The sequence below is a fragment of the Meles meles genome, chromosome 13, assembly GCF_922984935.1.
Source record: "Meles meles chromosome 13, mMelMel3.1 paternal haplotype, whole genome shotgun sequence".
In the NCBI taxonomy this organism is placed as follows: domain Eukaryota; kingdom Metazoa; phylum Chordata; class Mammalia; order Carnivora; family Mustelidae; genus Meles; species Meles meles.
The window spans coordinates 83,257,562-83,282,940 of NC_060078.1; the positions used below are offsets into that span (position 1 = coordinate 83,257,562).

General features: G+C 46.6%; 1 protein-coding gene across 1 annotated transcript; it reads left to right on the top strand.

The window, feature by feature from the left end:
* The first annotated feature begins 18,215 nt into the window (after nt 1-18,215).
* On the top strand, nt 18,216-19,901 carry FOXI2 (forkhead box I2). The gene is made up of 2 exons (XM_046026438.1): nt 18,216-18,726; nt 19,459-19,901. The coding sequence occupies exons 1-2, from the start codon at nt 18,216-18,218 to the stop codon at nt 19,899-19,901; spliced, it is 954 nt and encodes a 317-aa protein (XP_045882394.1).
* Nucleotides 19,902-25,379: the final 5,478 nt, after the last annotated feature.

Genomic DNA, 25,379 nt, shown 5'->3' on the forward strand with positions numbered 1-25,379 from the left:
GAACATTTGATTTCTCAAACAGCTAAACCAGAGGGTCTCAGACTCCAGAGCATCGAGCACAGAGGGAGATGGGAGTAAAATGTCTTACCCAAACAGGGAGATTGAGTGAAATTCTACACGAGGAACAGTGAGGCAGGAGTCCTTCCGTCTCCCAGGCCCACAATACCACAAACAAGCTCTGTACCCAGGCAGAGCGCTGGGGCATCCCTCTAAGAAATTTGTCTCCATGTTATTTTCTGACTTGGTATTCAGCAGTCAACTTCAAAGTTGCCTTGGTTTTGCACGTGTGTGCATCTGTACGCACACACACAAGCTACAAACTGTTTTATTGCCTCACTTCTAAATATGAAGGGTCAGCCAAGAGTCACTAGACCTTTAGTGATGGGCTCCAACATGAAAGATAAAGCTCAAAATGATTAAAACATAAAAAAGTGTAAATGAGCTCAAAGGAAAGAGAGACAACAGATAATTTTCAAAATAATTATAGCTAACATCCTAAAAGATGTAAGAGAGAATTTTGCAACCATGAAACAAGAAGAAGCTGTAACAAGGAACAGGCAAAAAATAAGGAAGTATGCTGGTTAAAAGAATTGTTGAAAATATCCATGAAAACTAAAACAAAACAAAAACAGAACAATTGGAACATAAAGCCAAGGATTTATCCCAGAAAGTAGAACAATAAGAAGAGAGGATTAATAAGACAGAGAAGATAGGATGTGCAGGGGAAGACCTGAAACACTTCCAAGGAGGAAAAAAATAGACCATAACCCAGGAATCAAGAATTTTAAATAACTTTGTACTTCTCAGCAGCTTTTGAAGTTGGGGTATAATGGAAAAATATATTCAAAATTCTGTGTAAAAAAATTTTCCAACCTATGTATCTATACCCTGATAGACACTAACCAAAGTGAAGGTAGAAATTTCAATGTACAAAATTCTCAAAAACATGCACTTCCCAATCACCCTTTCTTGTGAAGCAACAAGAAGTGCTCTACCTTAAAAGAAGTATGTAGCCCAAGAAAAAGATATATATGAGACCCAGAAAGCAGGAGGCCCAAGAAGGAAAGAAAGAGGGAAAAGAAATTCCCTGGGTAATTGCAAAGGAAAGTCCACAGGAAATCAGAGAGCAGGAAGTCTGGTCTAGAGAAATTAATTAAAAGAAGAACTTCACTCCGGAGAAGGGGTAAGAGTTACGTTCATTATCTTGATGGCAGTGATGAATTCACAAGTGTACATGTAAGTCAAAATGCAAACTTTAGACATTTGTATGTCAAATAATTTGGTTTTCTGGGCAGCTTCTTGCATGTTGATTATACCTCAATAAAACTTTTTTTTTAAAAATGAAAAAAAAATAAAAGAAGAACTTCAGAAAGATGATTTCTCAGACATGTATACAAAACTAGGTAATTTATCATCAGACAAGTTAGACTTTGTAAAGAATTGTACTTATATGCCTTGTAGAACATATTAAAGTTAAGGAAAGACTTTGAAGTGTAAGGAAAACAGTGCAAATTTTAGAAACTGAGGCAATCATTAACTCCTGGAAAAATAACATTTTATGTAAAAGAAAACGTAATCACACCATTCTGCTTGGTCAGCAGTGAATGATAGTTACAGAAGTAAAATAGATAAAATACTGAGAATGAATTTAAATAAAAATTAAGATGCTAAACTCAGAGACTGTATGGGAGGATTAGGTATAAGTGAACCAAAATCTCATCTCTTTTCAAATGAAGCCAATAGGTAAAGCTAAAAATTGATGAGTTGGGCAATAACAATATCTGCATGTTATTTAAATGTGCTTGTAAAAATTTAAAAACCAGGCAATAGAGTTTAAAAATTATTACTTCTATGGAGCAGAACAGGTAGTGGGATAGGAAAGCAAATAAGTTCTTGCTATAAGTTCTTTGAATTACTTTGATTAAAATATTAATTAAAAAAAGAAAATGAGTACTAGCGTGTACTTTAGAATTATGGAGGAGACTTCAGAATGCCCACCCAAAGTGGTCACCTCTGTGGAGCAGGAAAGGAGAGGGGAAAGGAGGTCTTTATGTTTTGCTTGCACCCATTTAGCATCATGACCATTGCTTTAATAGCAAAAACAAAATACAGGATAAAAAGTGACATGTTTAAAGTACATTATCATAATTTTAAAAACAGATATCAAAATTTCTTAGTAATCCACCAAAAGGAAAATGTCCTTAAGCTAACAAACACTGAAAGCTTACTGAGTGCCCGTTTACTGAGTTAAATGCTTTTATATGAGTTAACATGTTTGGTGTTTAAAGTGCTATGAGGTAGTCACAGTCAACTTAACCGAAATTTAATGCCTGAAAAAGTTAATGCTTAGCAGGGCTAAGTAACTTGATTACTTACAAACCATAGTGGAAAAAGATTCTAGACTAACGAATTCCAAACTCAAACAGTCTGGTTTTTAACCACCATCTTGCATTATCCCTGTGCAATCTGAAGTCTCCAAAATGTGCTCACAACCTTTCTTTTCTTCATGTCAAAATGGCATCAGCAGTGAGTAATGTTTGGAAGACATTTACGGCTAGATTTTCAAGTCTTACATTTCACTTTTGCTAAAGTTCTTGTTCACATCTTTCATTTATGTTGAAACATTTTCCCCCCTAGAACTTGGATTTTGGGTCTGTGTCAGAGTATAGAGCTGTGTTAGGCTATAAAAAGAAGCTCTGGTTTCAGAAATATGAGCTCTCAGGGAAGAAAATGTCAGCGATTTGAAAATTCAGTGGCATCTCACAAAACAAAGCCCACCGCCAATCCTCTTAGGGCTCAGGGCAAGATACTTTGTTTATGGACCTATTACAAATCCAGAAGACAAAAACCTTACACTTACCGCCCAGTCAAAGTGTACTGAGTCAATACGATGAATAAGTTGGACGCCTAAAAGGTTAGTGAGGACCAGAGCAGAACAATTATGCAGGTGTGGTATGGAGAATGGTGTAACCTCTTTAGAAAATTATCTGTGTGTAATAAATCTAAACAGATACATACCCTATGAGTGGGTATTTCTACTCCCAGAAAGTCATATGTATCTTGGTATCCCACCAAAAGATTTGTGTGGGATATTCATAGCAGCACTATATCTAATAACCAAAATACTAGAGACAGTACAAATATCCGCCTATAGGAGGGATGGATAAAATGGCCACACAACAGAATGTATTATAGGAAAAAAAAGGGTGCTATGAGTACTTGCAACAATATAGCTGAATTTCACCAAAAGAAATGTTGAATGAAAGATCTAGACCAAAAACAGCACATAGTAATCATTGTATTCATATAAAGTTCAAAACCAGGCACAACTCATCCATGTTAGAAACCACCACAGAAATCAGCATAGAAATCCTCCCATGGTTAGGAGGACTGAGGCCGCCTGGAGTTCTCTAATGGGCTGTAACCTTCCAGGTACAGATGGATGGATGAATTCACTATGAAAATTTGTCAATTTGCACACTTGGCTCAGGGACTTTTCTGTAGAAATAATCAATAACATTCACACACACACACACACACACACACACACAAAATTGAACTAGGGAAGAAGTCTTGATACATTTGATCCATTCTGAGGCATGTGTACCCTCTGTTAAATTTGGGTACATTCTAAAATTCCTGGCCATTTTGGAAAACAGTGTGGAGATTCCTTAAGAAATTTAAAATAGAGCTACTCCATGACCCTGCAACTGCACTACTGAGTATTTACCCAGAAAATACGGATGTAGTGAAAAGAAGGGCCATCTGTATCCCAATGTTCATAGCAGCAATGGCCACAGTCCCCAAACTGTGGAAAGAGCCAAGATGCCCTTCAACAGACAGATGGATAATGAAGCTGTGGTCCATTTGTACAATGGAATACTACTGAGCCATCGGAAATGATGAATACCAAACATTTGAATCAACATGGATAGGACTGGAAGACATTATGCTGAGTGAAATAAGTCAAGCAAAGAAAGTCAATTATCATATGGCTTCACTTACTCGTGGAGCATAAGGAATAACAAGGAGGGTATTAGGAGAAGGAAAGGAAAAGTGAATTGGGGGAAATTGGAGGGGGAGATGAGCCATGAGACACTATGGACTCTGAGAAACAAACTGAGGGTTTTGGAAGGGAGGGGGATGGGGGAACGTATGAGCCTGGTGGTGGGTATTCAGGAGGGCACATATTGCATGGAGCACTGGGTGTGGTGCATAAACAATGAATCTTGGAACACTGAAAAAATAAAAGTAAATTTTAAAAAATTTAAAAAAATTCCTGGTTTAGAGGAGAAAATACTGCATACACATATCATTATAAAAGCTTAGCTGTCCTTACCTGCTCTGAATTTTTGTTCCAGCTTGCTCTGTCTTTGAGCCTTTGCTCCTTCCATGCCTCCTTCCTAGCACACACTTTCTTGCCTTCCCAACCCTGCCAAAATCATGTCTCCACAGGGAACCAATATGGTGTCTTTGCATCATTCTCTCCTTCTGAATCCTGCTCTGCACTTAGATGCTTGCCTCAGTCCTTCCTTACTGGTGTTCATCCTTCTAGACAGTGTCTTGCCTGCGCAAATTAACACAGATCCTGGCATACAGTTTAGGTGTTGATTAAATCCTGGTTGACGAAGCATTAACACACGTTCTTCTGGGAATTTATGAGAACTATGAAGTGGGGCCAAGGGGAAAAAAATCACAGGAACTGGCATCACCTTGCCCCACACATGTTCATGCGGATGACGCCTTGTTGAAAGGATAATCGTGGACATGCCTTGAGGAAGAAGAAATGACCCAGAAGAGTATTGTGCAATCAAGGGAGGAGGAGAGAGGTAAAGTTGAACCTGGGGAAGTCACTTTCTCCTTCCAGGAGAGCTTTCTCCAGAGCGATTTCTGTACCCGTGCTGGGTGTTTGCACACCTGCCTCTGACAGGTGGAGTCGACCTTCAGTCCGGAGATTTGCGGTCATTCTTTCCTGAACCACCCCTGCCTGATTTCCGTGCTCTCACCCGCATAACGGTGATCTGCTTTTCCTACCTCGTGGATCCCGGGAAAATCTCAAAGGACACCACCTCTGTAAGGATGTTTTGCATGATCCAAAGCATATGTAGATATGACAAGTTATAATTTTTTTGCTGATAGCACAGATTCTGAATCATACCATTAAAAGGATCGCAATAATCCAATAAATAGCTCCAAATTCACCTGCGGCGTATCAGCTCCCAATTAAGAAAACAGACATTACTTTGGGTATTACAAGCAGGAAAGATTTCACGCAGGGAATCTGGTGATGAAACCATTGGATAAAGGTATTATGACAGGGACACAGAAAGCTGCCACTTCCTGCTGGAGCCAATACTCTTCAGCCCGCAGTCCACCATCTCTGCCCTCCTGAGCAGGACTCCAGGAGCCACCGTCTGTGGGCGGTCACCTCTGTGGAATGAAATCAGCTCACCTGCCAAAGCTGGTGGCTTCCCATAGTTTCCCATTCCCACCCTTGACCTACGGCTGCGTCTCGGCTGGAGGCACCGCCTGGAACAGAGCGGCTCCTGTGTGCACCTGCCAGATACAAGCTTGCGTTGCCAGAAGTCCACGGGAAGCCTGTGTCCGCTGGGAGCGCTGCTTCTGAAGGCGTCTATCCTAGCAGAAGAGAAGGGCACAGAGACGTCTGGAAGGACAGAAGCATGAGGAGCTGCAGCCGACGATATCTCGACATCCCGCACTGTGTTCAATACATGTTATTCTTAAGTCCAGCCCCAATCATTATAACCACACTGATATGTAAGGAGAACCAGACCAACGGGTTAGAATTCATTTTAAAAATAATTCTTTTAAAAATAAGTGGTAAGAAGATATTTCTGGTTTGTAAAGTCTTCATTGAGCATAACTTCTTCTTAAAAAGTGTATCTATTTGGTTCTCAACAAAGTATTTTCTGCAGAGAAAAAAAATACCCACTGTAATCTTGCATAGCACATTGCAAATACTTCTACAACATTTTTTTTTAATCCCTCGTAAAACCTATCTGAGGTAGGCATTTTTTTTTTTTATTTGACAGACAGAGATGACAAGTAGGCAGAGAGGCAGGCAGAAAGAGAGAGAGAGGAGGAAGCAGGCTCCCTGTGGAGCAGAGAGCCCGATGCGGGGCTCGATCCCAGGATCCTGGAATCATGACCTGCACCGAAGGCAGAGGCTTTAACCCACTGAACCACCCAGACGCCCCCCGGTATGGCATGTTTTATGGATAGAGCAATCTGAGGTTTGGGTAAGTTTGAGGAGCAGGTCCAGGGCGTAGGGCTGGGGATCCGTCTGCTTCCCTGGCCCAGGGTCTTCCCTCAGAAACGCCTCTGAAGTAGACAGAAGCAGCTAGGCTGGGCGGGCGAAGAGGCCCAACTCCTCGACCCATCCTTTGCAAACTACGGAGGTGCATGGAGCCCACCAACCCAGTGATGCCTCAAGGTTCACGGGCCAACCTTGAACTGGTGCCCTGCTCCACTGGGCCTGCAGAGACCCACAGCTAATTATCATCTTGTAATTAGATGGGTTTCATTTTTCCTTAATGCAATTCTCTACAGATGTGTAACCAAACTAAACAGATGTTGGGTGTTTCCTCCATGTCTGCAGAGCTGCTGTTCCGTGAGTAGCTTTCAAAGGTAACTAAAGACACAGGGGAGAGTCATCAAATGCTGAGAAAATTACTTCTTTTCCATCAGGCCCTGGGAGAATCTGACAGAAACTGAGCAAATGCTTAGCCATCGGCTGGGAAGAAGACAGTGCCTGGCATGGCAAAGGGTTCATTTCCTTTGAACGCAGTGCCCTTTCCATCAATTTCAGACCATCATAGACAATGCTTGAGCCAATGTGGGCACAAAGGGAACCTTCAGGTGAAGTCCATGGAGATCGGAGGGTGTGACCTGAGGATCCTTTTTTTCTTTTTTTTTAGATTATTTATTTATTTATTTGACAGAGAGAGAGAGATCACAAGTAGGCAGAGAGGCAGGCAGAGAGAGAGGAGGAAGCAGACTCCCTGCGGAGCAGAGAGCCCGATGCGGGGTTCGATCCCAGGATCCTGAGATCATGACCTGAGCCGAAGGCAGCGGCTTAATCCACTGAGCCACCCAGGCGCCCCTGACCTGAGGATCCTGATCTGCTCCAGACAGCATCCCCCAAACATACAAAATTGACAAAATTGCAGAAATCCAAAAGTTTTTTTAACATGCAGTCATCTTTATTATAATTCATAGATACATTAGAAACAGACCTAGATCTTTAATAAGACACACTTAGGATCTGGTAGGCTTCTGTTCTCCATTCAACTATGTAGTTAGAAAACAGAGTTTACTTGAGAATAGTAGAAAAGACCAAGCAGTATCTTAATTTCCTTAAGACAAGTTTTCTCCTCATAGGCGTTCTGGAATCTGTAGGCTTTGTGGGTCAAAGGACCAGACCGTTTTAATAGATGTGCCCGTGTTCAGTGCTGTCCACAATCCAAAATTTTTTAAAAAATATTATAAACAAACAAACTCCAAGGGGGGTGACCCCTGAAAGATCCCTGGAAAACGCAGCAAGAGGAAGAAGTCAGACTCATCTAACTGACATGTGGGGTTGGCAAAAGCTAAGAACCAATTTAGAGGCAATCATCATGTAGAAATAGGAACATCATTTCCTTCGGCCAGCTTTCCCAGAAAACCAATTAAGTAAATAAGTAAACCAATACATAAAATTTAACAGGTTAGTATTAAACCATATATTGAACTTTTAATTCACTATTTTAATCTTATTTAATATATTATTAAATATATAAGTAATATATATTTTATGTTATATAAAATATTAATATAATAATTGTGTCCTATAACATGTAACAACATATATGATAAAACATAAAATGTGATTGCTACATTATTGATATGCTAATATACACTTATTTTGATATTTATAACGGTTACTCTTTAATAATGACGTATTGAGCAATAAACAGGCGTTTTGCATGCATTACCTCACTTACCCTCCATGACCCAGTGAAGCAGATCCTATTACTACATAGGTTATCCACTGGGATAATGAGACTCAGAGAGGTTTGCTGACTTAGGCAAAGGGACAGAGCAAAGAAGTGGATTGTAAGCCAGGACTGCCTTCCTCCAGGGTCCATGCTCCTAAGTGCTAATTTCCTTGCCACTTAGGCAAGGTGTGGGCTCCTGTGGCCATCTGGCTGCTGGCATGAGCATTCCTGGCTCATGCTCTGTGTCAGGACAGAACAGTTAGAGGCAGTCTGGGCCATAGCAAGATTTGGAAAACCACCTTTTCCATTTCTGGAGCGGCAGCAACCTTCTCTCTGTGGCACCTACCTACGCAGACCAGACACGGCTGGAGATAGGCTGCCCATCCCCTGCGTGTTCCATATCATCTCCACCTGCTTCCCTGGTGAGGAGGAGCCAGGAGCCCGACCCCTTCTGTCTGCCTGCCTGTGCTGGCCCAATTCAAGACTGAACCAAAGCGCTCAGGAATCAGGGGACATCAGTTAAACTTGAGGAAAACAAATGATAAGAAATTGAAAAATAAAATGATTTTGGAAGTTTTGTCATTATAGGATGTAGCCAGAATCGCATCTGGGCAGCAGCAAGCAAGGGGTCAAGAGCATCCTAACCTCTGTCCTGGTCTATTACATGCATGTTACCGTACACATTTCCTAACAAAAATGGGATTTACAGTTGGCGAGTTAAGAGCTGTAAAAAGCAGGTCTCGCTTTTACAGACCTGGTCATTCACATGCGAAGCTTGGGTGGAGGCTCTGCCCAGCTGAGGTCACCTGTCATGGGTGGGAACTCGGTCTACTGGCCTCCAAACACTTCCTGCCTCCAACCCGGAACGGGGTGCACTTTGTCGAATAATCAGTGAAACTTTAAATTCATTTCAAATACATTCTTCTTCTTCTTCTTTTCTTTCTAAATCAAGGGGATATTCACGGTGTTTAACTTCAGCAGATCCTTCTCTGAAATAAAATTTCTACACCTATTACAAAGTCCTGTGTATTTAATAGCATTTTGTTAAAAAAAATTCAATAGAATTATCATGAAAATTGGCATTACAATTTTTAATTCAAATTTTAAAAATACAAGGAAGGAAACATAAGACGAAAATTGAAAGGGAGTCAAACCATAAGAAAGGCTGGACTCTAAGGAAATAAACTGAGGGTTGCTGGAGGGGAGGTAGGGGGATGGGGCATCTGGGTGAAGGGCAGGGAGGGACCCTGAGGGGACTGAGGAGGAGAGGAGATGGACTGAGCATTGGGTGTTATAGGCAACTGATGTACCATTAAGTTCTACCTCTGAAACTAATAAAAAAAAAGGTCAAATGAGTTGATTTCTAAAAAATTTACATGTAAAAGAAAACTTTACAATTAGAACAACTTGTCCACTTTGCACAGTATCTTTCTTGAAGAAAGATTATATCCTCAAAAAATTATGAATATTATTTTTCTCTTATCTGTTTCGCTACTTAAGTTTCACTACTTAAGCTTAAGTTCCTTGGAAGTAATAGAACTGAAGCTACCTGGTATGTGACACACGTGGGATTTTTCTCATCAAACAGGTCGGCTTGAGGAAATAGACTCTAACCTCCCACTAGATGGCATTACAGTCACATAATTAGGGACGGAGACACTCCCAAGAGGGATGATCAACACGCAAAGCCACCATGTGGTTATGAAGAGGGTGACTTCAAGCAGAGAGAGTCAAGAATCATATGGTCTCACTTATTTGTGGAGCATAACAAAGAACACGGAGGACATGGGGAGATGGAGAGGAGAAGGGAGTTGAGGGAAACTGGAAGGGGAGATGAACCATGAGAGACTATGGACTCTGAAAAACAACCAGAGGATTTTGAAGGGGCGGGGGGGGGGGGGGTGGGGAGGTGGTGGGAGATTGAGGAACCAGGTGGTGGATAATAGGGAGGGCACGTATTGCATGGAGCACTGGGTGTGGTGCAAAAACAATGAGTACTGTTACACTGAAAATAAAAAAATAATAATAATAATAAAAAAAAGAAGAGGGTGACTTCAGTGTCTTAACTCAGCTTCCTGGAGTTTGTGTTCTGTTTATTGGTGACAATGAAGACAAGGCACACTCATTATTTAAAAAAAAGTTATTAGGAAAAAAATCCAGACTAGTGAAGACAAAAAAAAAAGCACCGTTGTTTACTCCCTAACTACACAGACAGACATGTTTTGTGCCAGGAGATGTGCAAGGTAAGACATCACAAAAATAATGAGAATTTATTAAAACAGTAAGTACATGAAAAATTCCTGACTCCATAGTGATATTAAAAAAAAAACTTCTCTTATTAAATTTATTGTTTCCAATGAGGATGGCTGTTTTACCAACACCTTACTCTTAAAATGGATCAATAAGGGGAAAGAATCATGGGGGGGAGTTGTCTTTTTAATAGGAATTACAGTTCAACTGATGACAGAAAGCTCTATTTTACAGAAAGATGGCAGTTATAAATGAATGTTAATGGAGTGATGGAATTAGGAAATTTCCAGGTTGCAACCCTCAGTAGACTGATTCAGGCAGACACCACCAACAGAAAATCCTTTTACTTGGGGAAATGGATTTTTGTTTTTGTTTTTAATTTTTTACTTAAACTCAATTTAGTTAACATATACTGCATTATTCGTTTCAGGGGTAGAATTTAGTGGCTCATCAGTCGCCTGTAAGAGCCAGACCTCATTACGTCACGTGCCCTTCTTAATATTCCTCACCCAATTATCCCCTCCCATCCACCTACCCTCCAGCAACCCTCAGTTTATTTCCCATAGTTATGAGTCTCTTATGGTCTGTCTCTCTCTCTGTTTTTATCTTATTTTATTTTTCCTTCCCTTCCCCTGTGTTCCTCTGTTTTGTTTTTTAAATGTCACATATGAGTGAAATCAAAAGGTATTGTCTTTCTCTGACTTATTTCATTTAGCATAATACCCCCAGTTCCATCCACATCACTGCAAATGGCAAGATTTCATTCTTTTTGATGGCTGAGTGATATTCCCATGTATATACACACCACATCTTCTTTATCCATTCATCAGTCAACAGCCATCTGGACTCTGTCCATATTTGGGCTATAGTGGACATTGCTACTATGACTATCGGCGTACAAGTGCCCCTTTGAATCACTATGCTTGTATCCTTTGGATAGATACCTATTAGCACAATTGCTGCGTGGGTGTTTTTCTTTTTTTAATCGTATTCAAGCGTCGTACCACAGATTAGTTCCTAATTGCCTTTACAATGGAGAGATCTAGCTCTCATTCCCTTAACCCAAATGACCACACTCAGTGAGGGGACCAACCTGGCGTCGTGTGCCTGCCAATACGATGGGGTAAAACAACTTAACCAGAATCCATATCAATCTTGAAACCTAGCTTCCAGCGTAAAAGAAGTGCAGGAGATACATTAACAAGGTTACCAGTGCCAGAGGAGACAATCAGACAAATCCAGATTGTGGAACCTCCCACAAGTCAGGACCTTAAATAAAAACTTTGGGGCAGGGGGCAGAAGGTAAGGAATGTTCTAGAATAAAAGAAACTGAAGGGACATGACCAATACAGGAGAGCTCTCATAGGTACATTGGATTCTGATTTGGAAAGAAAAAGGCTAAAAAGTTACTTGGGAAAAATTGGAGAAATTTTGATATGAGGTTTATATTAGATAACATTATAAAATTACTACCAATTTGTTACTTGTGATTATAAGATGGTGTATACAATGGAATACTATGCAGCCATCAAAAGAAATGAAATCATGCCATTTGCGACGACGTGGATGGAACTAGAGCGTATCATGCTTAGTGAAATAAGTCAATCGGAGAAAGACAACTATCATATGATCTCCCTGATATGAGGACATGGAGAAGCAACATGGGGGGGGTAGGGGGATAGGAGAAGAGTAAATGAAACAAGATGGGATTGGGAGGGAGACAAACCATAAATGACTCTTAATCTCACAAAAGAAACTGGGGGGAGGTGGGATTGGGAGAGGGGGAGCGGGCTATGGACATTGGGGAGGGGAGGCGAACCATAAGAGACTATGGACTCTGAAAAACAACCTGAGGGTTTTGAAGGGTCAGGGGTGGGAGGTTGGGGCAACCTGAGGGTTTTGAAGGGTCAGGGGTGGGAGGTTGGGGGAACAGGTGGTGGGTAATGGGGAGGGCACGTTTTGCATGGAGCACTGGGTGTTGTGCAAAAAGAATGAATACTGTTACACTGAAAAAATAAATAAAATGAAAAAAAAAAGAAAAAAAATAAGATGGTGTATAAGACGATGTCTTTTTTTTAAAAGATGGATGCTGACATGTTTAAGAGCAGAGAATCAAAAGGTTTATAATTTATACTTAAAGGCTTCAACGACCAAATACCCATGTGCACAGAGATGAAGCAAATGCAGCCAGAACTTACAGACTGGAACTCAACATGTGATCTTGGTGAGAATGAGAGTTAAAATATACAAAATTTAAGAGTTAAAACATCAGCGAGATGTCATCTATTTAAATATTATATTTAAGTATGGTCAGGTTTTTCCTTAATAAAAGGAAAAAGGAAGAGAAAAAAATCTCATAAATAAAGACTTTCCTCAGTTATCTGTCAAGAATAGAAAGATATATACTCACAGATGTGAGTATGTTTAACTTATAGTGGGAGATGAATGCCACATGTAAGATTCATTCTGTTGACCAGTGGGTGATTGATTAATTGAGAGAGAGATGCCAACAGAGGTTCGATAGTAATCACTCACTCATGCATATTCTACATGCATCAACTCAGGTAGTCTTCATAATAACTATGAGATGGGCATGATTGGTTCCATTTTGCAGACGGAGAAACTGAGGCTTGGAGGAGGCTATCAGGTGTGTTTGGGACTAGAGCCCACATCTGGATCCAGGTGTATCTGTAGGTAATCTCTCACCCTCTAGGTTCTCCAAGAAATGTTTTGGCATCTGCAGAACCCTGATGATGTTCTAGTCTCTTTTCTCAGTGACAAGAGTTTGAAGCAAATTTCAGTTCTGGTATTAATCGAGAGACCTAACATGTCACAGCACCTCACAGGTGGGGAGAACATGGAAGTCAGTGGAATCACTGACCTAAGGTCTGCGGCGTGAGGCCAAGGTTGGGTTCAGTGCCGCCAGAGCTCTTGGCCACCGTGGCCCCTGGCCCGACCTTTTCTAGAGTGAGAAACTGGAAATCCATATATCATTCTAGAACTTGGGACCTTCTTTGGAAGGCGAGAACTGCAAAAGTCAAGGACAGTTTTTGTGGATGCTGTAAATGATCCATTCAAGGACCAAAATCTTGAGTTCTCTCCAATTTCAAATGTTTTTAAAAAGTTAGGTAGACATTTCCACCCTGGGTGGTCCTGCCAATCAGCCTTGGAAATCAGTGGATGTGTCTTTTTTGGAGTCCCACACAAGAGATAATGAGAAGTAAGGGCACAGGGGCAGGGCCAGACTCAGTGAGACGTAAGAACCTCCTTCTCACTGCGAAGAGTGGGGTCACTGAACTGGAATGACATGGTCCTGTTTGCCTTTGTTTTAAGTCTGCTATTGCTGTGTGACAAATTACCATACCTTAGCAGCTTAAAGCAATGCCCATTCACTGGCTCATGATTCTATAGGTCAGGTGTCTGGAAAGCATAGCTGGGTATTCTGCTGAGGGTTAAATCAAAGTGTTGGCTACTGTCTCTGGCGCCCTGCCCTCTTCTAAGGTCATTGCTGTTACCGACAGGACTCAGTTCCTGATGGTTAGAGGACTGGAGTTCCTGCTTCCTTGATGGCTGTCAGGCTGGGGCCACTCTCAGCTGCTAGAGGTTGCTGTCATTATTCTTGCGTGAAAGATGATGAATTCAGTTGGGGCATGTTGAGTTAGAGAAGAGGACATCTCTTCTCTAAATGACATTCTAAATGACAGAATCTTTAGGGAATTCAGGAGTTCTCCACTGGAAGTGGTTTGGCCTGACAGGGAACAGCTGGCAATGCTTAGGAGGCATTTAGTTGTCACACCAGAGGGGTACGGCCAGCATCTAGGAGCCAGACCTCAGGGACACCGCTAATCATCCTACAAGACACAGGGCGACAAAGACTTATCCAGCCCAGTGTCAATCATGCTGAGTCTAAGAAACCATGAGTTACTGGCTGGTACTTAAACCCCCAGGGCATGGAGAAAGGGGTCCTAAAACAGAGCCCTAGGAGGGGGGCAGGCCAACCTAGAGCTTGAGAAGAACCCAGGAAAGGGGAGATAAATCAGAGAACAGAGCTGAAAAGCAGGGAAAGGAAGGGGTGTAGATCTGGAAGGCATCAAGGGCTGCTGAGGGTCAGGCAAGGAGGAGAGAGAGTCATCACTATCCAGTGATGTCCTGGAGACAGAGGACAACAGAGACATGCCTGAGCAGCTGTCTCTTTGGGTTGACTGTGTTTTCCAGAGGGGAGGACAGAGCAAGCGCCAGCAGAGGCAGGAGAGAAGCAAAGAGAGGGAGCAGCATCTGGAGAAGGACCCCGGGTGGAGACACCAAGATCTGTAATGCAGCTGGGCGGCGGGGTAGGGGGAGGCACAGAAGGCGGACCCTGGGAGAAGCGTGGACATAAGAACTGGGAACACTGCACCTCTCACTCAGGGCCCTGCCGGCGGGGGTGGGGGGGTGGTGCCTCCTTAAATGGTGCACATTGGATGGCCCTTGTGCCCCACCTGGTCCCAGTCCTACCTCCCTCACACAGAGACCGGTGTGACAAAGAGGGACTCCTTTCCCGTGATGACCAGAAGGAAGGAAAACAAGGTGTGGGTGCAGCTGTAGGGAAGCTCAGAAGTTTGGTGGAAAAAGTTGGGGAGACTCATCCTCAAAGCAGGCAGTGGGGTCATTTTTGAGAATAAAGGCGGGGGCAAGGGTTTGAGGAAGGGGCGGGGTTCTGTTGGGAACCTGGGAAGGGCTGAGGGCGCAGGGGGAGCCCAGTACTCTGAAGATGGAGTCTTTTTCCACGTTATTTCATCCCCATGAGGTTTTTGGGTTTTTTTCCCCCTTTTCGAAAAATTCTCATCAGAGTTCCATCCAACTCTGACTCAAATGTTAAAGCATTTCTTCCCGCAAACAACTGTACTCCGTCCACTAGATACTCATTTTGTGGGTCCGGTCTATTACCGTAGAGAGGGAAGACGGACCTTGGGCTCAGAAAGCCAGGAACAATGATTAAAATATGGGCCTTCCTGCGCAGAACGTAATGCTTTTTATAAAAGCAAAATTGAGAGAAATTACATGAAGCTTCATCTGATTTTCTTAGAAGTCCTGAAATTCACAAGTGCTAAAGAATTACAATATTAACAGAAAGAAAGTCTATTAAAATTAAAGGGGATTTGGAAAGAATGATCATCTTTTTTTATTCCTTTTCATCGTAACAGATGAGCCAAGATGTTCTTTAAAATTCAGTGTCTCTGATTTTATTATCACAGTCACCGCAGTTCACTGTGATAACCTTAATGCTTCCTCCTTAATCACAGTGTTACTTCACCAAGACCAGTGTCTCCTACACTCAGTGTCTTGGGCAATCTAACCCCCTCCCTACACCCCTCCCCAGGGAGGAGCAGAAGCTTCTGGACTCTGCAGAAATTCCACACCCACACCTACTGCTAGAACAAAGGGAAGAAGGGTTATAGGTCCCATGGATGCAGGCTGTGCTGGGAACCACCCCCCCCCCCCCCGCCCCACCCACAGGGCTGTGCTTCGGAGTCTGATGCTTTTTTCTCCATGACTCCTATGGTTCGGGTCAAGACCAAGCTGGGTGGCTTCTGCACTGTCCCAGCCTTGCAAAGCCTGGTTTCTGGAACGCTGCCTCCTAACCAGCAGTCTTTTCAAAATGTCCATGTGGAAACCTGCTTAGACTCTCACCAAACTAAGTATTGTTACGTAGGGGAAGAGGCAGTGGACATGAGCCAGGACAGTTTGCTTCATCAGGAACACATCTGAGTCATGCTCGCAACCATATTCATGGATGGGAAGACGTTTTCTTTAAAGATGCTGTTACCAAAAAGCTTGTCGCACCTACAGAGAGTGCAAGTGTTTAAAATTGTGAGGAAGCACTGAGAATCGCTCAGTGGGCAGATGGGTCTGGCTGCTGTTTGTGATGGGAGCAAGAGGAAGCAGGTAGTGTTTTCCACACTGAGAACACCCATCCCTCCGCCCCGAAGCTGTCCCTGCAGCAATGAGCCTGGGGAGCTTCTGGAAGGTACCTGAGACCCTCACTACCTGTATTCCTCTGACAACAATAAGAAATCTCTGGGGGAGCGGGAGAGGACAGGTGTGTACAGACCAGCTGAGGGTCTGGCTTCTACCTCTAGAAGTCTGGAACACCCAGAGTCACCTTGAGATCACCCCGTACTTCTTTATTTTTTTTAAGTAGTTTTCTTTTTGTTTGTCTTTTTGTTTTTGTTTTAATATTTTATTTATTTGACAGAGAGAAATCACAGCTAGGCAGAGAGGCAGACAGAGAGAGAGGAGGAAGCAGGCTCCCTGCGGAGCAGAGAGCCCTATGCGGGGCTTGATCCCAGGACCCTGGGATCATGACCCAAGCCAAAAGCAGAGGCTTTAACCCACTGAGCCACCCAGGCGCCCCCACCCCCTACTTCTTAAAGGCAGTTACTTTTAAGGGGAAACTTGTGTTGCAATGGAGGGACTCTACCTTCTACTCTTTGTTAAATTGTTCCACAAATCGGTTGTTTTACAGAAAATTTGAAATTACAATTTGAGAGGCCTAAGCCCATCCCGACAGTAAACGGCTGACACAAGCTGGGACCCTTAAATCCAAAGTCCAAATCTTTCCCTCCATCCCATCCTTAGCCCAGGTCCACCGCCCTCCTCCTTAAGTGGAGAAAGAGGCGGGCAGTGGGGTTGAAACTTTGGTTTGTTAAATGAATTTAAATGTATTTGCTTTGAGGGTCCACAGACCCAGGGCCAGAAACCAATTCCAATGAGACTGGCTCTATTTCAGCAGGCGCAGCATTTCAGAGTGATGGATCCGTTCTACTGCCTTGATCACCAGAGAATTTTCACTTCTCCGAGTGTGCCGGCAGGTGGCAAGAACCCGGAGTCCTGGGGGCTGGCGTTCTTCCCAGACACCTAGCCTTGGGGAGCCAGGCGCACAGGGTCTGGGCGCTGGATGCGGGGAGCCCCGGTAGAGCTGGTGGGGATTAGGGTGGCCGGAAGCCGGGAGACATGGGGAGCCAGGGGGACCTGGAGGTAGGGGGAGACGCAGCAGGGAGACCCGCGAACTTGTGCGAGCCGGGAAAATGGCTCCAGAGCAGGGAATCAGGCGCACACAGAAGCCCAGTGTTCTGGGAGTTCCAAAAGCTAGTGGAGGGTTTTGCTAATCCCTGCACTCCGTGTAGGAGGTCACTGCGGGAACATGCCAGACAGGGTTTGGGGAAAAAAGAGGCTTCCTTGGACAGCTGGGGTGTCCTGAGCTTCCAGCATCTCGGCTTTCTCAGGGGTCTGGTCCACCTTAGCGCATTAACCGCGCGGGGACCCCGTAGGACTCCAGCGCCGCTGTCTTGTCCCAGTCAGGCCTGGCATCGGGCACTCGCGTGCTTCACCGAGGTGCCTCTCCTGGTGGCCTCAGCCCATCGACATCCGTGGGCGTCATCGAGACTCCTTGCCCAGCGCAGCGGCCCTAATTATGCTCGCCTGCCGGTGGCCCCAACCACACAGCAGCCCGGGGTGATGAGAGATTCGGCAAGGGCAGGGTCCCCCATGAGGGAACATGGGTGCCGTGCCTTCGACTGGGGGCCTGCGGGAGACGTGGCACCTGCGCGAGGGTCCATGACAGCCCGGTACTTCGGGGCCCTAGAGGCCAGATGAGGTCGGGATCGGTGAGATCCCCGGGGATTCTGGTCTGGGGCACAGGCGGCACAGAGTGGGGGAGTCACCGGCGCTGTGTGTCTGGATCTAGTCCGGACCAGGGCGGGGCGGAAAGCTGACCTCGGGGCGGGGACCCAGACAGCACTCTAACAACGCTGTCGGGGGAGGGGGCTGGTAACCCACACTCACCCGGGGCTAGGGTTCCGACGGCCTTTAAAGGGCGGAGGGCGGGGCCCGGCGGGCGGCACCCGGGAGCTGCCGGCGGCCACGCTTGATGGGGCGCCCATGAGCTTCGGCGCCCAGCCTCCCGGCCAGGCCCGGGAACGACCGAACATGGCCTCGTACTGCGACGGCTCGGGTGTCTGCCCGGCCCCGCACAGCCAGGCCCGGGCAGCCGCGCACCCGGTGGGCTACGGGCGCGGGGATCTGGGCGCCGCGGGCGCCGGCCAGCGCCTGTGGCTGAACGCGCCGACTCTCAGCCCCGCGCCCTACGCGCCCTGCCCCGGGTCCGCGCCGCCCTACACGGCCCAGGGCTACGCGGCCCCCGGCCCCCTCCTCGGCGCCCCGGGCAGCCTGGCGGGCGCCGACCTGGCGTGGCTGAGCCTCTCGGGCCAGCAGGAGCTGCTGCGGCTGGTGCGGCCGCCCTACTCGTACTCGGCGCTCATCGCCATGGCCATCCAGAGCGCGCCGCTGCGGAAGCTGACGCTCAGCCAGATCTACCAGTACGTGGCCGGCAACTTCCCCTTCTACAAGCGCAGTAAAGCCGGCTGGCAGAACTCCATCCGCCACAACCTGTCGCTCAATGACTGCTTCAAGAAGGTGCCCCGCGAGGAGGACGACCCAGGTGAAAAGGGCGCGCGCGGCTGCCCCGTCCAGGGCTCCGCTTATGCCCGCAGCCTGGCAGCTGGCTCTCTAGGACTGGGCGGACTGGGACAACCCAGTCCCTCAGGCACTGCACAGCTAGGGGTACTGAGGCGGGAGGAGAGGGAGGAGGAGAGACGAGCTTGGCAGCGGCCGGGGCCAAAGAAGACCCCGGGACCCGCAGACTCTGACTTCAAGTCTGGGGCTCTCTGAGTCTCCAAATGTGCGCTCCTGCGGAGGAAGAACCAGGAGAGTTGGTCAACTGGGCGACTTTGGGGTTCCTTCTCTGAGCTTCAGTGTCTTTTGCTGTAAAACAGGGAGGACAGTGCCTAGCCAAGAACTGGTAAAGCCAGTGAGAGGCCACTTCCTGAAGCGCGGGAGACAACACAGAGGCCAAGGCTGGTCCGTCCTGCTCCATCCGCAGAGGGACTGCCACAGTCCAGGGGGCCGTGCACCCCCTAACTTTCTCCCTGGCCTTGGACTTCGAGGGGCTCGGTATTCTTGGTTGTCGCCCTTCCCCGGCCTTTCTGGGATGTCCACATTCTTCCCACTCTAGCTGTGGAGGCCCTTTGAGTACAAAGCTCCAGGTTCAGGGTGGGGGTGAGGACTCGTGGGACTGGTGGGGAAATCTTGAAGTCGACCTGCGTTCCTCTCGTTCCCACCATGGTCGGCCAAACCTCAGATTTTCTGAACTGAGCCCTCTCTTCCTGCCCAGGTAAAGGCAATTACTGGACCCTGGACCCAAACTGCGAGAAGATGTTCGACAACGGGAACTTCCGACGGAAGAGGAGGCGGAGAGGAGCGGTGAGCGCCGCTGCTCCCTCGCGAGCCGGGAGCCCGGGAGGAGCGGAGGCACCGGAGCTGGAGCCCCTCCGCGCGGCCTCCCCGGACCTGCAGGCCCCGCCGTCCCCGCCCGCGCCCGACGCTGCCGTCTGCTTCTCCAGTTTCGCCTCCGCCATGGGGGCCCTGGCTGGCGGCCTCGGTACCTTCCCCGCGGGCCTGGCGGGAGACTTTCCTTTCGGGAGACCGACGTCGGTCGCCGCCCGCGGGCCGCAGGCCCCAGGCCCCGCACCCGGCTTCAGCACCAGCCGTCAGACAGCGGCCACGGGCTTCCGCGCGGGCCACTTCGTCTACAGTCGGGAGGGGACCGAAGTCTAAGGGGGAGGCGGGGATTTTCCCAAGTGCTGTGTGGTGGTACTGAGCTCAAGCCCGGATTCCCGCCGCCGCAGAGTCAGTGTCCCAGAGGGAGCGCAGACAGTTGAGCGCATCTCAGCCTCCCAGTGGCCCACCTGTCATGCCTCACCCCAGCGACCATTCAGATGGAGCCTGTGGCTGCTCTCCGTGCCAAGGCTTCTTCTAGTTCCTCTGGGCCTCGACTGTGCTCTGGCCGGATCCACCTTCGAGGGGCAACAGGCTGGCACCCAGCTCCTGCTTTTTGGAGAGGAGTCTGGGCCACTGTAAAGAGACTTCTAGGTGCTGTGGGAGCGCCGCCTGGGTGCTGTCAGGGGTCCATTTCCTCTTCCAGCCCAGCCTGGTTCACTTGGAGGTTTCGGGGTCTTCCCTTAGTGCTCTGGGGAAGTCCGGGGGGGGGTCAGCCACAGCCCCCCCTCCTGGGCCAGGTAGCTTCTCTTCACCCTCATGGGCAGTGTAGCTTCCAGGGGGATCTGGGACTCCTGGGACTGGGATGGTGAAGGAGGGACTTTCTTGTGGCTGCACCTGCTGGGGAGGGCTGTCAGAGGCCAGGGGATAGCAGCTCCTTTCCCTACTGGTGCCTGACTCTTACTGACCTTGCCCTAGGACCGGGTGCCTGGACCCAGGACCACAGGAGCACTGCCTGGCCCGGAGTCACAGGATGGGTTCCTGTTGGCTTCCCACCCTACTCACACTCATACCCAGTGCTCTTGCTCCTCATCCCCCAGTTTGGGCCTGGGCTGCCCCCTGCAGGGAGCTGCAGCCTCCTGCACCAGTGAAGCGCACTCTCCTAATTTGTGTTTACCCAGAAGGTTCTCTTTGGCACCCACAGCCACTAGGAAGAGGAAGTTTGGCCCTGGCACAAAACTTAGGCCCTCTCGAGTCTCTGGTGGCTTAGAGGTACCAGTCATTTCGGGGTGCTTGGCGGGATCACCCTTTTTCCCTACACCCAAGGACTCCGGAGAGGCGCCTTCCCTGGAGCAGCCCAGGGCGAAAAGGGTTAACCTGGAGTAGAGCAGTGAGCGGATTAGCAAGCACCCCTGCCTCCACCCACAGCAGTTTTCCGTGCCTAATTCAGAACACCAGCTGTTGCTGCTGTGCTGGAAAGGAGGGCTGCCCTTGCCTGGTCCTCAGAGCTGACCCCCAGGGGTCCTGATGAACAGTGGTGTGTGTGTGTGTGTGTGTGTGTGTGTGTGTGTGTGTGTGTGTATGTGTGTGTGTGAGAGAGCGAGAGAAAGGGAAAGAAGAGGTCAGAGACTGGGGACATGAATAGGACAACCAAGAGCTGTCCAAGAATAGGACAAACCAGTTTGGATCCTGGGGCTTATGTCACTGAGCCTTCCTGGCAGCAGCCACAATCCTGCTCACTTCTCAGCATCTCAGGACATCTGGCTGCCGCTGGCCTGCTGGAAGGAGGTAAGCAGCCTGCTGGTTCTGTCGGCGCTTACCTTGCTGCCCAGGCCGACTGGCCGCCAAGGGCAAATCTTTTTTGGAGAAACACTCCCCCAATGTAATATGATTAAAGAAGGCCAGAAAAGAGAAAGAAAATCCTTACCCTATAAGTAAAAGAATTTTATCTCGAGCCTATTTTAATAAGCTATAATGCTGAGAAGAAACAGCAGTATATGGAACGGGACTGTGCGTGTTATTTTATATGCGAGAAGAGTCCCGGCCATAGTCCCCACCTCCCCACCAGAGACTCTGAGTCTGCTGGAAACTTAGAGAGAATTAAAAAGGAAAAAAACGTTTGACAGTTGTGGGAAAATACAATGTGCGATTTGACAATCAATGGAGCTTCCAGAAAGTTGGCTGACAAATCCGTAGGCAAGCATTGTGTATCTTACCTAGCGGCGTGACTGCTAGACATCGGTGCAGAGCTGCTCTTTTTCCTTCCAACAATGGTTTTCTGTTAAAAATGAGAAAAAAAAAACTTTTCAAAAATATTTTCCAGTTTTTGGTTTTTTTGACTTGAAATCAGTTTTTGGTGTTTGAAAGTGTTCATCTGTATTAAGCTTTATAAGATTAATAGGTCAGAACCAAATCGATGGAAACTTCATGAAAAATGCATCATTACAAATAATTCTAGTCCTGTGGGGCATTCAGAAATCAGAATCCGTCTCTCCTCTCCTTGGTGACAATCCGGGCGTCTGGATGTCTTTTCACAGCAAGAGTGGGGGGTGAGCGGGGCGGCCTGAATGCCCTTTCTGGGCCCTGCCTGGCCCGCCAGCTTGGGAGCTACGTATTTAATCCCCAAAGAGATGTTTTCTCAGAAAAAGGAAAGTGTGTGCTGAAATCACAATAAATAAACCAAACAAAGCTGCTTGTAGTCGGTTTATAATTAAATCCTTTCTTTGGTCAGGAGTCAATGAACTTGACCATGGTTCTAAAGCAAACTGTCCATGAGCCACAGAAGGGCCAACTCCTCTTCCTCAGATGGGGAGCTGCTGCCAGGAGGCCAGGAGAACCCCCCTCTCCTGGGGACTTGGAGTCGTATCACAGCTCTCCGGCCCCATCTTCTCTGCCTCTCTCTGCCCCTTCAGCCTTTAAGCAAGCCCATGGAAAATTCCAAAACTGTAAGCCTTGACGAAAGAAGTGTTTCTGTGTGATGTGATAGGAAAACGAAGATATGCCATTGGAATATTCTGCTCTTCGTCTGAGTAAACATTTTGGTGCTAAGTAGTTGCAAATATAGAAACAATGTGTCTTTAATTTCAGAAGGGAAAGACAACTGACATTGCCAGGATAGCAGCTTATTAGCATTCTTTCCATCGCTGAACAGTAGTGGAAATTTTCAGGTCATTGAAAACCCAAGAACATAATAATAAAATAAATTGCAATCTCCCCCAGAAACATGTTAGTTATGGGTAAAGAAGAATCCCCAGGCAAAGAACAATCCGTGACGAAAACTCCGAAATATGTTAAAAGTATTTTTTCCAAGAGGAGTCACTAGTGTTGTAAAAGGTGAGCCCTGCATTTCAAGAGACGGGGTTAAGTTTCACACACTGATTAAACACTGAGTACGTTTCTTTATGATGGACAGAAGTTTTGTATTTTAGTCAGGTCGCCCTGGGATATAAATGTTCAACTTTCAGTTTTAATTTCCTCAGTGTTTCCAGTGCAATCCAAGCAGCGTTTTTCATTCGAGGAAATAACATTACAGTAATTATTATAACTCTTCAGTGAAGCGGGAAACTGAAGTGCTGATAGAAAAGCTGAGCCAGTGGGCTGAGTGTTCTCCAGAAGCTCATGTAATGAGAGCTAGAAAGGACTCTGGATGGACACGCAGTCTTCCTATGGCCCGTACTCAGAAGTGCGTCTTCATACCCAAAGATCGGTGTGCGTGTGCGCACGTGCACACACACACTCACACACGCACACCATAGTGCCACGCTGTGGGTAGGATCCTCAAGAGAAAAGCCAAGCCTTTGCACTATGCCTGTGCAAAGCATAGTATTTCCAACTAATACTGTGCGAACATCACATTCACATTCAGGATTTGACTTCAGATGGAGAGAAACACGTGTGGATATCACAGACTGCATAGGGGTCAAGTCGCACACAACCGATGAAATGCAGGGTTTTGAATAAATTGTTTCAGGTGTCAGATATGCACTGGGCTTTGTGTTCAATCCCTGCAGCGAATCGCCTGGGCCCAAAGCTGCTTTCCCAGGACCCCTTTCCCGTGGGTGAGACAGAGAAGAGAGAACGATTCCAGCCTGCATCTTGGTTATTTGGCTCCCAAATGATGATTTTGTGATCAAGTCAATAAGCTGTTCCGTCTGCGAACACACAATGAGGGCATTTTGTCTTCAAATACACCTCGCTGTGTTTTCCACACTCTGCTAACTCAGGATATGTCTGATTGATTTCTCAGTTTTATAACTTCATTGTGATTGAGGCCAAGAGTTGAGGCCCGCCCCAGGCTGGACCCAGTCCATTCTGCTCTCTTCTCCGCAGCATCATTCATTCAGGAACCTTAAAGTGAAACCTGTCCTCTTCCTAGAAGATCTAGAGTCTGATAGTCACAGGAGGCAGCGATAGTTCTGACCAGAGCTGGTCCTTCCTCGGGGCTCCTGGGTATGAATTCCTTTTGTGTGTCTTGGCATTCATTAGTTGAAATTTTGGGAACTCTTCCTCTTTTAATCTAATATAAAATTTGATAAACAACATTATTCAAGGCAAATTGCCTGGCACCTGCAATAAATTTGCTTATTTCTTTGATCATCGGTGGCTGAACACAAAGAACTTGAAATATTTTTAGTTTCACTAAGCTCAGAGAGGGTAAATGAAAATTATTTTAAATTTGATTTTCATTTAAAAATTCAGAACTGTATCCCTGCTTTAACATAGAGCAAATAGAACTGATGGGTAGATTCCTACCCCCAAGAATCAAACATCCATCCATCAGACACTGGTTATCATTAAGGTGGTGAGGACTCTGTTAACTGTTTGCAGACATTTTCTCATGAAGCCCCACAACTACCCAGTGAGGCAAGTACTCTTATCCCCATTTTACTGATATGGAAATTAACCTAGTAAGTGATTTATTTCCCAGAGGCTACAGATAATACCAAGCAGTGTCATTAGGAAACTGCCTGCCTGCTGCCCCTGACTTCTTTGCTTCCCACTCCATCCTTCAGGTTCCAGAATGATCTCACTTTTCAAGAGTCTTTCCCTGGCATCCGAAGTCAAAGTTAGGTGTCCCTCTCTTCTGGTTTTGCAGCTGCTGGATGGTCTGCGTCTCCACCAGTCCTTGCTCCTGACTGTAGGCCATGTGGGGGAGCATCCTTCCTGCTTTAATCTACAGTAATATCCCCAGAGTAGACATCCAGGTGGTAGCAATTAAATGAATAAATGAAGGAAGGAATGAGTGAATAAGTATGTGAGTGAGTGTAGTTGTACCTTAAGCTTTCCATGCACTCCGTCTCAACAGAGGAACCCCCATCCCCACCATCACTGTCCACTATGATGGGCCAGATGCTGCCATACATAAGGTCAGGTCTTTTTCTGGACCCTCCAGATACACAAATGACTGGCACAGACCCCTGGGGATAACTGTCCTTATGCAGAATGACCTACACTGGAGGCGTGGAACAGGGGGACAGTGGGTAGGGAAATTCAGACACCAGTAAGATTTGGTGAGCCCACGTGAGCGTCACACTTGGATCACAAAAGCCATCAGAACAACCCCAGTGATGTTCCAGGCCACGAAGCCGACACTCTGTGGCCACACCTTGAGGAGAGGTTAACCACCTAGTCCTTTACCAGAAGGTTGATTCCGTAAATGCCAGCGATGCCGGGCATTTTCCAGGCCACTCTTCCCTTCCACCTCTGCTCTCCCCAGAGTGAAGTCCCCTTGTCCAGAACTAGGCTTAGCCCTCAAGGTGGCAGGAAGAATCTGGGTACAGGAATTGTGTCATATTTTTGGGTTCTTTTGCCAGGGTC

Coding starts and splice junctions, on each gene's coding strand:
- FOXI2 (XM_046026438.1), top strand. CDS start 18,216: ATGGCCTCGTACTGCGACGGCTCGGGTGTCTGCCCGGCCCCGCACAGC. Junction 18,727..19,458: donor CCGCGAGGAGGACGACCCAG/GTGAAAAGGGCG, acceptor CTTCCTGCCCAG/GTAAAGGCAATTACTGGACC.